The sequence below is a fragment of the Limtongia smithiae genome (genome assembly GCF_038497785.1).
Source record: "Limtongia smithiae strain NRRL Y-17922 unplaced genomic scaffold V1518scaffold_3, whole genome shotgun sequence".
In the NCBI taxonomy this organism is placed as follows: Eukaryota; Fungi; Ascomycota; class Lipomycetes; order Lipomycetales; family Lipomycetaceae; genus Limtongia; species Limtongia smithiae.
In genome coordinates, this window is record NW_027117624.1 from 730084 (window position 1) to 743996 (window position 13913).

General features: G+C 52.4%; 4 protein-coding genes across 4 annotated transcripts; 2 read left to right on the forward strand and 2 right to left on the reverse strand.

The window, feature by feature from the left end:
• Nucleotides 1-389: 389 nt before the first annotated feature.
• Nucleotides 390-3136, forward strand: V1518DRAFT_413735 (P-loop containing nucleoside triphosphate hydrolase protein). Its single transcript, XM_066903382.1, has one exon. The coding sequence runs from the start codon at nucleotides 512-514 to the stop codon at nucleotides 2822-2824; it is 2313 nt and encodes a 770-aa protein (XP_066760785.1). The 5' UTR covers nucleotides 390-511; the 3' UTR covers nucleotides 2825-3136.
• Nucleotides 2908-4808, reverse strand: V1518DRAFT_413736 (cyclophilin-like domain-containing protein). The gene is made up of 2 exons (XM_066903383.1): nucleotides 4425-4808; nucleotides 2908-4360 (listed from the first exon to the last, which is right to left on the reverse strand). Exons 1-2 carry the CDS (start codon nucleotides 4628-4630, stop codon nucleotides 3115-3117), a joined length of 1452 nt encoding a protein of 483 aa, XP_066760786.1. The 5' UTR covers nucleotides 4631-4808; the 3' UTR covers nucleotides 2908-3114.
• Nucleotides 4809-5066: 258 nt separating this feature from the next.
• Nucleotides 5067-7911, reverse strand: V1518DRAFT_413740 (uncharacterized protein). The gene is made up of 3 exons (XM_066903384.1): nucleotides 7093-7911; nucleotides 6930-7039; nucleotides 5067-6873 (listed from the first exon to the last, which is right to left on the reverse strand). Exons 1-3 carry the CDS (start codon nucleotides 7636-7638, stop codon nucleotides 5277-5279), a joined length of 2253 nt encoding a protein of 750 aa, XP_066760787.1. The 5' UTR covers nucleotides 7639-7911; the 3' UTR covers nucleotides 5067-5276.
• A 1416-nt stretch (nucleotides 7912-9327) lies between these two features.
• V1518DRAFT_413743 (Retinoic acid induced 16-like protein-domain-containing protein) lies at nucleotides 9328-13874 on the forward strand. The gene is made up of 3 exons (XM_066903385.1): nucleotides 9328-9551; nucleotides 9615-10631; nucleotides 10684-13874. Exons 1-3 carry the CDS (start codon nucleotides 9465-9467, stop codon nucleotides 13807-13809), a joined length of 4230 nt encoding a protein of 1409 aa, XP_066760788.1. The 5' UTR covers nucleotides 9328-9464; the 3' UTR covers nucleotides 13810-13874.
• Nucleotides 13875-13913: the final 39 nt, after the last annotated feature.

Consider the following 13913-nt stretch of genomic DNA (forward strand, 5'->3'; position numbering starts at 1 on the left):
GTGGAGGCGATCGTGGCAGATGAGGTACGGAGCGGTTCTCAGGTGTTCTGGATCATTTGATTATTTATGGGTAACATTTCGTTTTGCAGTTGAGGACTTTAGTTGTGTTTTTTGATGATGGCGTGTTCACTTGCGATAGGTGAATTTATTGTCTAAGGCCGCGTGTGGCGGCAAACATGGACGTGTAACGGTGTGTAAGTTATATGAATGAGGGCGGCGACATCACTCCTGTCTTTGCTGTTTTGCAAGCTGTACATAGTAACTAGTTTTTCTTCGAGTGCATGCCGCGATGAACGTTACCTCTTACGAAGGTTTCTTGTTTAGTAATGCAGTGATGCCCCCTGAATCTGATTTTGTGCGCGCTGATTGGCGACGGGCACTTGAACATCGGTCCATAATAGAGTTTCCGAAGTTTTCGTGCGCGCGGCTCGGATGCCGTACAAAAAATTTCGAGCCATCGAGCAGACTTCACAAGTTCCTCAATCTCTCGCCCACTCGACACTTGACGACCATGGCTGGTGCTGCTTTGCGGTTGTTCATGCCACGACTCGGCCGTGCCGCCATATCGGCAACCATCAATGTGGCGCGGCAGCAGTCGCTATTCTGCTTGTCTCGGCAGCAGTCCACTGCTGCCGCGGCGGCAGAGGCGTCAGAACCAGTAGAGCTTGCAATGCAGGAAGATATCATTGCGAACCTTGATGTGAATGATGCACAGAGGTTACGGTATATGCGCAATATCGGTATTAGTGCGCACATCGACTCGGGGAAGACGACGTTTACGGAACGCGTACTGTACTATACGGGCCGAATCAAGGCGATCCACGAAGTGCGCGGCAAGGACAATGTCGGCGCGAAGATGGACTCGATGGATCTCGAGCGTGAGAAGGGTATTACTATCCAGTCTGCCGCGACGTTTTGCGATTGGGATAAGGTCGAGGATGGGGTTGAAAAGAAGTACCATTTCAATTTGATTGACACGCCGGGACATATCGACTTCACCATCGAGGTGGAGCGCGCCCTGCGTGTGCTAGACGGTGCGGTTCTGGTCGTGTGCGCCGTGTCGGGTGTGCAAAGTCAGACTATCACTGTTGACCGACAGATGCGTCGGTACAACGTGCCGCGCATTACGTTTATTAACAAGATGGATCGCATGGGCTCCAACCCATGGCGCGCTATTGAGCAGGTCAATCAGAAACTCAAGATTCCAGCGGCGGCGGTCCAGGTGCCAATTGGCATGGAGGGCGACCTCGAAGGCGTTGTCGACATCATCAATAACAAGGCGCTGTATCACGAGGGTGACCGTGGTGAGATCATGATCGAGAAAGCTGTTCCGAAGGAGTTAGAGAGCATTGTTGCCGAGAAGCGCGCGTTGCTTATCGAGACGCTTGCTGATGTCGACGACGAGATTGCAGAGATTTACTTGAACGAAGAGACTCCGACCCCCCAGCAAATCGTCGCCGGTATCCGTCGTGCAACCATCGCCAACAAGTTCACTCCCGTCTTGATGGGCTCCGCGCTTGCCAACAAGTCTATCCAGCCCGTCCTAGATGCCGTGTGCGACTATCTCCCCAACCCGTCCGAAGTCTCCAACATTGCACTCGACCTCTCCCGCAACGAGGCGCAGGTGAACCTCCCTCCGTACCATGCGATGCCGTTCGTCGGTCTTGCATTCAAACTCGAGGAAGGTCGCTTTGGCCAGCTCACATACCTGCGCGTGTACCAAGGCACCCTGAAGAAGGGCGCGACGGTGCTAAACACGCGCACGGGCAAGCGCACGAAGCTTGCGCGGCTCGCGCGCATGCACTCTGACGAGATGGAGGACGTCGCGGAGGTGCACGCCGGTGAGATATGCGCTACCTTCGGTGTGGATTGTTCTTCCGGTGATACGTTCACGGACGGACAGGTGTCGTATGCTATGACGTCGATGTTTGTGCCGGAGCCAGTTATCTCGCTCTCCATCGCACCAAAGTCGCGCGACGGCGGCAACTTCTCAAAGGCTATCAACCGCTTCCAGAAGGAAGATCCTACGTTCCGTGTCAAGATCGATCCCGAGAGTAAGGAGACGATTATCTCTGGCATGGGCGAATTACATCTTGAAATCTACGTCGAACGCATGAAGCGCGAGTACAACGTCGAATGCGTCACCGGCCAGCCCCAGGTCGCGTACCGCGAGGCTCTCACCGCGCCAGCGGTTCTTGATCACACCTACAAGCGGCAGTCAGGCGGTGCTGGCCAGTTCGCAAAGATCATGGGCACACTGGATGTGAACATGGACAACGTCAATGACAATCGCTTTGAGACGCGGGTTGTTGGTGGCAAGATCTCGGAGAAGTTCCTCGCGGCTGTGGAGAAGGGTTTCCTTGACGCGTGCGAGAAAGGCCCGTTGATCGGTCACAAAGTTATGGGCGCGCATATGATGGTCAACGATGGTCAGACTCACGTCGTCGATTCGTCCGAGCTGTCTTTCCGTACCGCGGGATACTACGGTTTCCGCGAGTCGTTTATGAACGCACGGCCTGTTGTTATGGAGCCCATCATGGACGTCGCGATCACCGCGCCGATCGAGTTCCAGGGTTCGACCATTGGTCTGATGAACAAACGCAATGCTGTTATCACGGACACCGAGATTGGTGCCGACGAATTCACACTTCACGCCGAGTGCTCGCTCAACGAGATGTTTGGCTTCGCGACCGTGCTTCGCGCCAACACGCAGGGCAAGGGTGAGTTCACGCTCGAGTTTAAGCATTACGCGCAGGCATCTGCGCAGCTCCAGCGCCAACTTGTCGCGGATTTCCAGAAGAAGATGAAGGACTCACACAAATAAGCTGGTTTTGCTCGTGGTGATTCCGGGTTTATGAGAAGGGGTTTGGTTTTTCTTTTATCTATTTGACAGCATTTTTGTTATAACCTGCAGTGTACACTAGGCGAATTTGTTCTTATCTACGCGCCAGCCCCGCTTTATATATAGATCTTTAGGGCGCATTTTCTCTTTCTCCCGAATTCTACCGTACATAGTTCTCATGAAGATAATTACTTAGACATTTAATGGAGAACAGCAATGCTTCGTGATCGAATGAACAAAAGTTTGCAATTATTTTTGAATTGACCTCTAGTCTATAGATACTTGCCAACACCTCGCCGTGGAGCTGTGGAGGCGACTGCACTATTATTATTAGCGCCCACCAGCTTTCCTGACCAAGTCACTTTCTCGTCGAGAAGTTTGCGGTGGTCGACAGCGTCGCTCTCAGGCACTCCACCAGCAGCCGCTACTGCGTCGTCGGCTTTGAGTTTTGCGAGGTGTTCCTTGAACGGGTCAAACACGACAAGCATGTCGAGAATCACAATGTCATTGACAGGGTGGTCCTGGGGATCGGTCGGTGCGGCTTCCATCTTGTCGAGAACTTCAATACCATCGACGACTTTTCCAAACACAGTGTGTCTCTTGTCTAGTTGCGGCTTCGCGCGGTAGAGGATAAAGAACTGGGAGGTGTTGGTAGTGGGCGTGCCTTTATTCGCCATGGAAACCACGCCGCGCACATCGTGGGAAAGTGGGGAGCTATTATACTCGTCGACAAATGGCTTGCCGTAGTAACTGGAGCCTCCGCGGCCTGTACCGGTAGGATCCCCACCTTGGATCATAAAATACTTGATATTCCGATGAAACTTGACACCATTGTAATATCCTTGCTCCGCAAGTTTGACAAAGTTGTACACCGTCCGCGGCGCGTACTCAGGGTATAACTCAAGTGTGAGCGAACCGAGATTCGTGCGCATGCGAATCAGCGCGGGTTGCTTGACGCGCTTTGAACGGGGCTGTCGTAGCATGAATTCTTCTTCGGAGAGCAGTTGGCGGTCGGATCTGGTATATGGGGTTATGGCCGTCGAGGTCAGTGAGGTGGCGGCACGGCCGGTTGTGCTTGAGGAGGCGTTGAATGGCAGTGCGGATGTGGTGGATGTGGTGGGGCGTTTGGCAGGGATGATGTCAATGGATGCTGCCGTCTCCGAAGCTGGTCGTTTCACGGCCATTGATGGCGCCTTGGCTACCAAAGTTACATTCACATTCATCGGATCCTGTAAAGTAATAATATCCTGCCGTCGAAACTTCTGGCCGGTCACGATATCCGTCCAATTCTTCGCTTTAACGTTCAGTGTGTCAATCGTGTCAAATGAGTACACATTCCCTGACGGCCGCACGCATACCATGTGCGAGCTATCCGGCGCAAAGACTTTGAACGTGACAGGGTCAATCACTTCACCGAGCTCGTTCCGAGCAAAATGGAGTGGGATTAGGTCGCTCATAGTCAACGGCTCGTTGGTGATTGGGTTGGTTGTGTGCGTGTCAAGGTACTTTTGTATATTTCTGCATCGATGTAAGTTCTCTCATTTCCACTCATATGACACTCAAGCAAAGGCAAATAACGCACGTTAGTCCAAATATGTTTCCATGTGCATCACACACCGCCTCATTGTTGCCGTATGGCACCATGCTCAGTGCACAATGTGTAAATGCAAGCCGTCGTCGCGGGCCACCTAACTTCTTCGCCGACGACACGCCACCCGAGCTACCATGCTTGTCGGGACCGCTCCATTCGGAATGCGTGATGAAGAGCTTGTCTGTGTTTTTGCCCATCTCTCGCCCCGTCTCGCCTTGTATGACTGTGCTGGAGAGCTGGCAGGGCGCGCGTTGGGACTTCGAAGGTTAAAAAAACTAGGCACTGACTGGTACGCGTGAGTGCCACTAAGTCACGTGATTTCAGGGGCAGCTCCCTAACTATTGATCCCAATGAGCGAGATATCTCGGGTGTGTCTTGGACTTGGTGATGCCAAAACAAAACAGCGGATGAGATTTCATACTACACATATTAAGGGTGCACATATCCAGATCATTGCCCCTACCCTGGATATTTGCAATTATCGCGACTGTTGAGCGGATTGACCAAGCTATTGGACTACTATTTATGCACGATCTCCGTGATTTTCCTGGGCCGGGTAAGTCCAACAAATGACCGGGCCTACAACTGCACTGCGAGTTGTCCCAGATCGTTGAATTCCTTAACAGATACGAAGTCAGAAACTATGCACGTCATGATTCGACGATATTTCATTAAACATTGACACCAATTGACGCTCTCTACACCGGTAAGACAAACCACACTCACAAAAGCGCAACGCAAATGCCGGACTGAGAGTCGTACGAAACACAAACAAACTCCAGAGACCTATGTACATTATATATAAAACCCCAAAGAGAAAGATGAATGGATGCAAATCTTTGTTTACAGAGGCGGTAAGGCATTTCTGCATGTAGGACACTGCAGCTTGAACCGCATCCACGATTCAAGACACTGCGTGTGGAAAATATGTCGACATGGCGTCACCATGTATGTGCGCCGTGCTAGCAATGCGGAAGCTGTTGAAGACCCGATACCACCATCTACAGTAGACGAAGAAGAGGAGGTCGATGAAGACGACTCCCCAAGGTCAGGATGATGTAACCGTGGTAGGTCGATGTGCTGCATGCAGATCGCGCAGTCCGGAGATCCCATAACAACGACTCCACCATGGGCATCCGTGCTCACCGTAGGCTGATCATCACCACCAGCAGTGCCTGCCTCAAGATCCTGCGGCATCGACATCGCCAGTGCAGGGTGATAGTCGTACGATGGCGGGAGAAGGTGCTCCGACACGAAGAACCGCGGACCGAGAATCTCCTGCGCGATGAGTGTGCAGATTTGTAGCCACATCCAGCCCGTAATGATCATAGCCCAAAGCGGCTCGACTTCGTGGAAAATGATGTTGCCTTCACATAGGTAAAGGTACAGCATCGGCGCTAGGCGGATAGCACTCATGCCCCACACAAACTCCCACTTGAACGCACGTCGACAACCACGCATTACGTTCCTGTATATCTGCGGTACCCAGTAAGAGTTAACCACAAGAAACAATGTATGCTGAAATATTTGTCGCAGAGGTCGAGGCCACGTAGACGCATTGAGTGTGAGGAAAATGACGCCGAGCAAGACAAAGTAGAAACGTGAGTAAAGGAGGCTCACATCCCCGCGGCCATCGTCTTCGGCCGTTGCGGTTATCGTCGGCGGGGATGGGGCGCCAATGTTTGCCTGTGCCGTCTGCGGCATGGAGGTAATTGGTAGAGGCAGCGAGTCTGGTGGAGCCTGCGGTTGCGGCTGCGTTGCACGATGCTCTGGCCGCTGGATCCGATAGATTAGGATCAGATATCGCATCCCAAATACAGAAACAAGTAGAAATGACAGAAACGCAACAGTCATAAACGGCAGAAATGTCGATTCGATAAAAATCGCGGCGGTGAGATACCCCATGCAGAGATATCCATCCACAAGTGACATCATGCTCACCGTCCAAAAACTGAGTTTCGAAACAGTAGACGGCGTATTTGTGTCGTTCATCTGCCGAATCAGCAACCAGATTTCCAACAATGTCAGCAATGCACCGATTTGCGCTGCGTTGCTTGCTCGGAACCAATATTTCTCGATCTTCTCGCCGACTGCGGACCGGCTCTCGAGAACTGTTCCGCAGTTGGGCGAGTAAACCAGCGAAGACAGCTTCACGCCAGGAATGGCCTTATGCGGCTGTCCTTTCGGGAAGCGAAGCTCAGATTCAATGATGGCGAGTTCCTCGCGCGAGAGCTCCGAGGAATGGATTTGGATGTAAACAATATATTCGCAGCTGTCGGGGGAGCCCGTCGGACCGCTGTATGCCGGGTTGATGTCATGCTCGTATATAGACTCCAGTTCCGCGACAGTCTCGTTCAGTTCCTGTATCAGCGGAATAAACGACTGATTGAATCGATCTTCAGTGAGCGTGAGAAACGGTAAGCTGAACACGCCGGCGAATCTATTGTTGGTTCTGGTTAGAGCGTCCCACGGCAGGAGAACTGCAAAAATGCGTACTTTTTCGAGGTGGTGGTCAACACAATGTTGCCGGTGTCAGCAAAGTGAATTCCGCGCATGGGAATGTCGTGCCTATTCTCGCCGTGGCGGTCTTGTATATTCATATTTGCCTGCAATTGGTGTTAGAAATAAGGCGGTACATGCCGTGGTCAAATGTTCGTACCTCGATAAACTGGATAGGGCCAGTCTTGGTCTCGCTTATGTCGATGGTCAATATGCCCTCATTGCCTGTAATATTGCGTGTGTCCGCGGTGGCCTCCCACACGACTGGTTGGGACGGAGAGAGTAATGACGACGAGTTTGTCTTTTCCCGCGGAACATATTCACTAGAATGTGGGAGCTGCGTGGCATTGAGTCCGAGATCCAGACGCTTCCAATCGCCGCGCATGAGTCCGGTGATGTTATGGTAGAAGGAGTACTCCTTCTCCACGCCTTCGCCGTCGTCTCCAGCTACCGGCACATGCGAGCTCCACAGATCCCGCGCCAGCGAGTCCACTGGTTCCGGCAGAATTGGATTCGGAATGCCCTCGAGATCAAACGGCCCCTCTGCGAAAGTTGCGTTGAGAAGCAGGTCTCTGCGGTGGCGCTGGACCTTAAGGAACTCCTGAAACGCCAGTCGCTGCGTGGGCGACGCAGACTCCGGCGTCAGCAGCATAATAATGAGCAGGAAGACAAGCAGCCCTGCTCGGTTTGGGTCCAGTGGCGGCATTGCGGCGGCTGCGGCAGCTGTGATGAACGGACCTCGAGTGACCAGCCGTCGAGAGCGCAGTTCCAAGGTCGTTCGTTGTAGGCCTCGTGGTCATGCACCGATATCGTGAAGGGTTGTAATGCCTCGTGGGGTTACCCGCACGCGAGTTTGCCCCACGTACCACGATCGGCAGTTCGCGCTGTGCTGTGCCTCTGCCCAATTGCGCGATCAATACTACTACTTCACGCCGACGATTTATCGATTAGAACCGTGGACGATTGTTGAAGCGCAGTGGTGTGACTGGTTTCTCACTGACTGACGACTCGTCAGTGGTACTACAAGTAGACTCAGCACGATCAGAACTTCAGAGATATACTAATAACTATTCTGGATTTGCGCGTCATTCTTACGAGAGGCACTACGCGTCTATACGGTTTGCGCATATACTTTCTGCAGGCACGTAACCAGTTTGGCTAGCGGGCATATCGACAAGCTGCGAACGTCCATTACGGCACGCAGGATATTTGACAACAACACCAATTTCATGAGAATCATAGTATGGAAACTGGCTATTTTTGATCTATTAGGCTCGACGGCAATGCGATGGTTGCGTTGATCGGTCATCCTTGGCTTGCTGATTAGGACGGCGAGCTAGTCTGTTCACTATGCATGCGGTTGGCTACTGATAATCAGGAAAGTACACCGCATTCAACTCCAAGCTAACCACAGAACTATTCACGTTATGTTTTCTAATCTCTCTTTTTTCCGTGCGATCTGATATTTCAAGATTCACAGAAATGTTAGCGTGGCTTTTGAGCTACCATCATCAGGTGAACGACCTGGAGGCCTGCCACGCGCCACAAAGCAGGATAATACCACACGATACATGGTAGCTTGGCTTTTCTGTAGTGTTTCAGCTATTTGACAAAGACCAGTACAGGATCGCAGAAGGTAAGCTGCAGAAGTCTGGACTATCGCATGTCTGTACTAGGCAGTACGCGGCTGAGGAGCCTCTCCTCATATGGACAATAATGATGAATACCACGACAGTAGCGCGTTTATATTGGTTTAACACACGATTATCTCGGCCTTAGCAGTACGCATGCAGAGAATATGACGACATGTTTGCATAGTCGGCGGGGCACGGCGGACCGAGATCCGTGCTCGCGACCCTGCACAGACCTTCATGTTCAGGGGCTTGCACGCGACCCCCGCATGTCCAAATAGCGTCCCGATGAGCTGTTGTTTCCGCTCCATTTTGATCACCACCAGTCGCATTTGGCAGTCTGCTGGATTTGCTTTATGTGGTCATCTCAAGCCATTGGTGGCTGACGAAGTCTGGACCGGTGCTATCTATTGCTCGTAGTGCTATCGCGCCGCACGATGAATATCTGCGTCGTAGTTCTAACAAGCAAGTTGGCGGAGGATTAAATCTCGTGAGTCGCGCCAATCACCTTAGTGCATGGGCTGTCTAAATGCAATGACGAGGTAGAACTGTTAAGAGCTGTATTATAAAGAGACTTCTAGCAGCTGTCCCCGAGACTACGAGTGATTACTGCCCGGTGATACCAATGCCGTAGAATTCGTCAGTTTCTTGCGAGCAAGACAGCACATCAACTCGGATATGTATTCACTACATAATCCTGCGTCATCGTAGGCACTTGAACTCGATATTCTCACCCTCTCTGTATGCGATAGACACTACAACAGCCAGAGGTTCAAGCGTGTGAAAACCCTTTCCCTGATAGTAGATCAGCTAGCGGCGAGAAGTTGACGGCTCGACACTATCGCGAAGTCAAGGCGCTGTTCGCCAGCACATCTACTACACCGGTGATGCTCCCGCCGCCATGTCGTTCTGGTCTCTTTGGCGCCGGTCTCCCGTTAAGTCGATCAAGGATCCGGAAGACGAGCTCGCCGCGCTCTGGACTGACTTGGTGAGCTGGCTTCTGATCCTGTGCGCCGCGTGCCTTGTTAACACCATGAATAATATTGAACAGACCCAAGACAATTCTATAGGCCACCTTAAGAGTCCAGGATTAATTGAAAACATAGTACGCGTGCTTGAGACTGAGGAGAAAAATGGCTCGCAGCGAGCGTGTTTCGACTATGCCCTCTCACACAACGTGTTCGAGTACATTGCGCGTCTCTCGCGCACATCCGAGAGCTTGCTGTCCTCAGCCGTGGACTTGTTTGCGAGGGTCATTCCTGATTCAGCGGATGATATTATGAATAACGACCAGGTAGTCCGGGCGGTTAGTATCGTCTTGCTTGAGCTGCACAGGATCGCGACGTCGGAAGACATGGAGGAGAAGCTCGCCAAAATGCTGTTCGATCTCGCCGCCAGGCTACGGCTTGAACCGGAATGCACGCTAAAGTGGATCGAAGTCTCAGCATCTGTTCTGGACGTGGATCGTGACGCCGAGACCATGTCGCCTGTGGAGGAGGAAGAAGCCAACCAGACTTTGCAATCCAGGCATGGCTCTCTTCCGATCAGACCTATTGACGAATCCCGCACGAACGGGACTGTCGACGATGAAGACATGCCGGAATTGATCTATGAACTTCCTGCGGAAAGCAAAACTGATGCCGAGTCTAATCCGGCAGATACGTCGGGGGATAGCAGCAAACCTTCTGTAGAAGAGCCGGAGGAGAGCAAACCTGCGTCCGTGGACCCGTATCCCGAGGTATTAACGACAGCATCTCAGACATTTTTTGCAGCGGCAGAGAGCGTCGTGGACATGGCTGCAACACTACCGCCAGAGTCTGTCGAGACTAACAGAGAACTGGCAGATAACACAGGGGCATTTATGGGCGTCGCTCAGGCCAGCACTACTCACAGAGACGAAACTTTCGAAGAAAACGATACAGATATACCTGAAGCCACAGAAGGACATTCTGCAGAACGGATAGTGTCGCATACCGAGTCGATAGATCTAGAGCACACTAAACAGTTTGAGGATTCAGCCAAGGCGATAGACAGTCTACTAAACGACTTGCACACAGATGCACGAGATGTACGTTTGAATCCCAGCTGCTTGTGGTCGAAACAGAACTAATTATATCTAGGATTTCCCATTATTTCGCTACACATTAGACCTGGTGCACCGCGAAGGCCGTGCTGGCGAATTTGCGCGAACAGGGCTTATTTACATCGTTGAGAGCGCGATTCCTGAATCTGATTTAGAGCGATGGATTCTGAACAGCGACTTCGGCATGCTGATCGCTTCCGGTCTCGGAGCACTCTACAGTCAGTTAAATCGGAGCGTTCCGCGGACCTTTCAGTCAACCCGCGAGCCCAAGATCGTATCAATGGCCAAGGAATCCGGACGCAAGTTTGTGCCCGTGTCGATAGGCGAAGCGCTGCCAGGCCAAGTTGATCCCGAAGAAGAAGCAGCGAACAACGGACACTTGCGGATGTTTTTGTCGTATCTTGCATTTTGGCAGGATATTTTGGGGCATTGTAAAAGCCACGCCATCCGAGATTTGCTGCTGGAGAACTTTGACGCTCTATTTTTGAAGCAACTGTTACTTCCATCGTTAGCCGAGAGCACGGATATCAGCGGCAGTGTCGCTATTGCGGTGATGGTATATCTTCGAGCGATGTTTGAGAGTCTCAACGAACCGAATATTGTGGACCTGCTATTCAAATCGCTGATGGTTGATAACAAGCGCGAGACATCAACATCTACGAAACACGCAGTGACGGCAGCCGCTATTATCGACGATTTTGGCAGCGATGGGGATGAACCGGAGCGACGAACAACAAAGCCTACATTTAGTCTGGTCGACTTGATTAGCGATAGTCTCGAGTCTGCGTCGCAAGAAACCAACGGCGCCGCGCTACAGCTTGTGTCCACCTTACTGCGGAAGCACTACCCGTACACGCTGAACTCGCTCTTCCACGTCACTGAGCTTTCTGAAAAGTTCGCACCGGTCGTTACGCCGTACAACGTGTATGCTAAGGAAGTTGACTTTTTTTTGTCGTTGGTGCCGGAAGAGCAGGGAAGTCATGAGCTGCAGAGTCAAAGGTACGAGGCATATCTCCACGAGAGCAGGCTCGTGCTCGAGACGCACCCGTTCGCGCCGGAGGATCGTATTTCACGGCTTATCTTCGCGTCCGACGGCGGCTATACACGAGAAACCCATCAATGCCAACCGAAACTGTATTCCCATGTGTTGAAGAAGGACGATCATGTCTGGAACGGTCTATTGCGTCTTTTTGCTCAGTTTTTTGCAAATAGCGTAGAACTTAATCTAGTCCTCACGCGCGTGTTTATGGATCTTGCAAGTTGTGGTTGGATGTCGCTGCGCGGTTGGATGCTTCTTGACCTCGCTGACGTCGTGGTAACCAACTATGACGAACGCAAACGGCGCTCCGAGGAAGAAGGTGACGCCGACGGAATTGCCTCCGATTCCGACGAGTCTGGGATTGAGATTCCCTTCCAGCTGCTTGACCGCTACATAGCCGACATGTCAGACTCAGATTCAGACTACGATGAGTTCTGGGGCACGACGGTGGAAGAGCAGCATGAGCAGACCACGATCGCGCGGTTGTCGCCGATGATGGAGATTTTTGAACTGTTGAACAGCAAGATTGACGAGTACAAACAGAAGATACCCGGGTTTAATATAAAGCTTGCGGAGAGGCGAGAGCTGTTACAGGAAGACGATGATCTCATTGTCCGCATTGATAATACGGGCGAGGACGACTACGATGACGACGGCGCACAGGAGGACGCTGATACACAGACTATAGCGACAACTCTGCGCCCTGGAGATGATAGTCATGCCGAGAAGATCTATTCGCTCTCGCCTATCGTCGCAACACGCCGCGCTGAGCACTTATTCGCGGCGTCTTTAGCAGCCGTGCAACGACGCATGCCGTTTATAGGCGGCTCTGTGCAACCAAGTGGAACGCAAGAAATGCGCGCAGGCGTTCTCACGCACGCCGCGATTGAAGAGCAGCAGCGACGACAGGAGCACCAAAAACAACAGTCAATGGCTACGGTATCATCGTCTGCGGCAAGTGTTATGAGGGCGCCTCTGATATCTGGTGCTGCGAGCATCCGTAGCGGTGCGAGGTCGATGTATGCGCCGTCGATGTACAACGCAGCGCCGTCGCTGTATCGAGTGACGAGCCAGACAAGCTCGATAATGCCCGGCCGCATGAATGCGCCCGGTGTTGTTCGGAACAGCGGACACGGACGGACCCCGTCGATTTACTCTTCCATCGGCACCATCGCTCCACAAAGCACAGTGCAGCAGCAGCAGCGATCACGGCGCACACTACCACCGCCGCTGCGCATGGTTAAATCTAACGACTCACTACACGCCTTTGAATCCCTTCTTGCTGCGCAAACCAGCAGCAACGACGCTGCCACCGTAGCTACCGCGACGACGACGGTAGCAGCAACAGCTGCAGCGATGACTGCGACATCTACTAATACCAGCACAAGCGCGTCGACATCTCTCTTCTCTACTCCGCGTCTCTCATCCGCGATGCCGTTGCAACAGCAGCAACAACACGGGATTTACGGTGTCGGCGGTGCGTTGTACGCCACCGCGCCGTTGCAGCCAATGCTGTCCGCGGAGGATATTCGCCGGTTCGTGGATAGTGACACCTCCTCCTCCGACGAGGAGAGCGCTGATGATCCCGATAACGAGAACAGAAAGAAACAAACCAGGAACAAGAAGAAACGCGACGACAATTCTGAATCTGACGGCGTGGCCGAGGATGAACTCGAGGAGGCTGCTACTGCCATTGGCACAGAAGCCGGGGCAACGACTGCTGAAGACGGCGGACGGCGGAATACGAAGCGTCGTGGCGGGGGTATCGAGATGGATGATATCGTCCCCGACGAAATCGCGTACACGCCCGCAGTCATCCAGGTAACTCCGGTATCGCCGGACCACACCGTCGCTCCAGCTCCATCATCGCGACATCAACCTGCTCCTCTCCCTACCACCACGACGACGCGCAGCAGATACGTTAGTGTGGCACACCTTCTCGGAAACGTTATCGTGTACGAAGAGTTCGCCAAAGAAATGGCCGCACTCGTGCAAGTCCGCAGCACTCTCTTCGATTCCGTCGATTATGGCTGGCAACGCTCGCTGCGCCGTCGGCATCATCATCGGCCTGTGCAGCAGCAACAGCAACAGCGGATGCGAACCCCGCGATATGGGCACGTGTAAAATGATCAGATATAATAAACTAAAGCAATGCTGTACTATATAACATAACAAACACAAAAACGCAGATAAGCGATATTCCGAGACCAAAACCACCCAATCATAAT

Excerpts from the sequence above, each read along its gene's own strand:
- V1518DRAFT_413735 (XM_066903382.1), top strand. The coding sequence starts at position 512 with ATGGCTGGTGCTGCTTTGCGGTTGTTCATGCCACGACTCGGCCGTGCC.
- V1518DRAFT_413740 (XM_066903384.1), bottom strand. The coding sequence starts at position 7,638 with ATGCCGCCACTGGACCCAAACCGAGCAGGGCTGCTTGTCTTCCTGCTC. Across the intron at positions 7,040-7,092 it reads GCCCTATCCAGTTTATCGAG|GCAAATATGAATATACAAGA; the intron begins GTACGAACATTT and ends CACCAATTGCAG. Across the intron at positions 6,874-6,929 it reads TTGACCACCACCTCGAAAAA|ATTCGCCGGCGTGTTCAGCT; the intron begins GTACGCATTTTT and ends AACCAACAATAG.
- V1518DRAFT_413736 (XM_066903383.1), bottom strand. The coding sequence starts at position 4,630 with ATGGGCAAAAACACAGACAAGCTCTTCATCACGCATTCCGAATGGAGC. Across the intron at positions 4,361-4,424 it reads GGAAACATATTTGGACTAAC|AAATATACAAAAGTACCTTG; the intron begins GTGCGTTATTTG and ends ACATCGATGCAG.
- V1518DRAFT_413743 (XM_066903385.1), top strand. The coding sequence starts at position 9,465 with ATGTCGTTCTGGTCTCTTTGGCGCCGGTCTCCCGTTAAGTCGATCAAG. Across the intron at positions 9,552-9,614 it reads CCGCGCTCTGGACTGACTTG|ACCCAAGACAATTCTATAGG; the intron begins GTGAGCTGGCTT and ends AATATTGAACAG. Across the intron at positions 10,632-10,683 it reads TGCACACAGATGCACGAGAT|GATTTCCCATTATTTCGCTA; the intron begins GTACGTTTGAAT and ends AATTATATCTAG.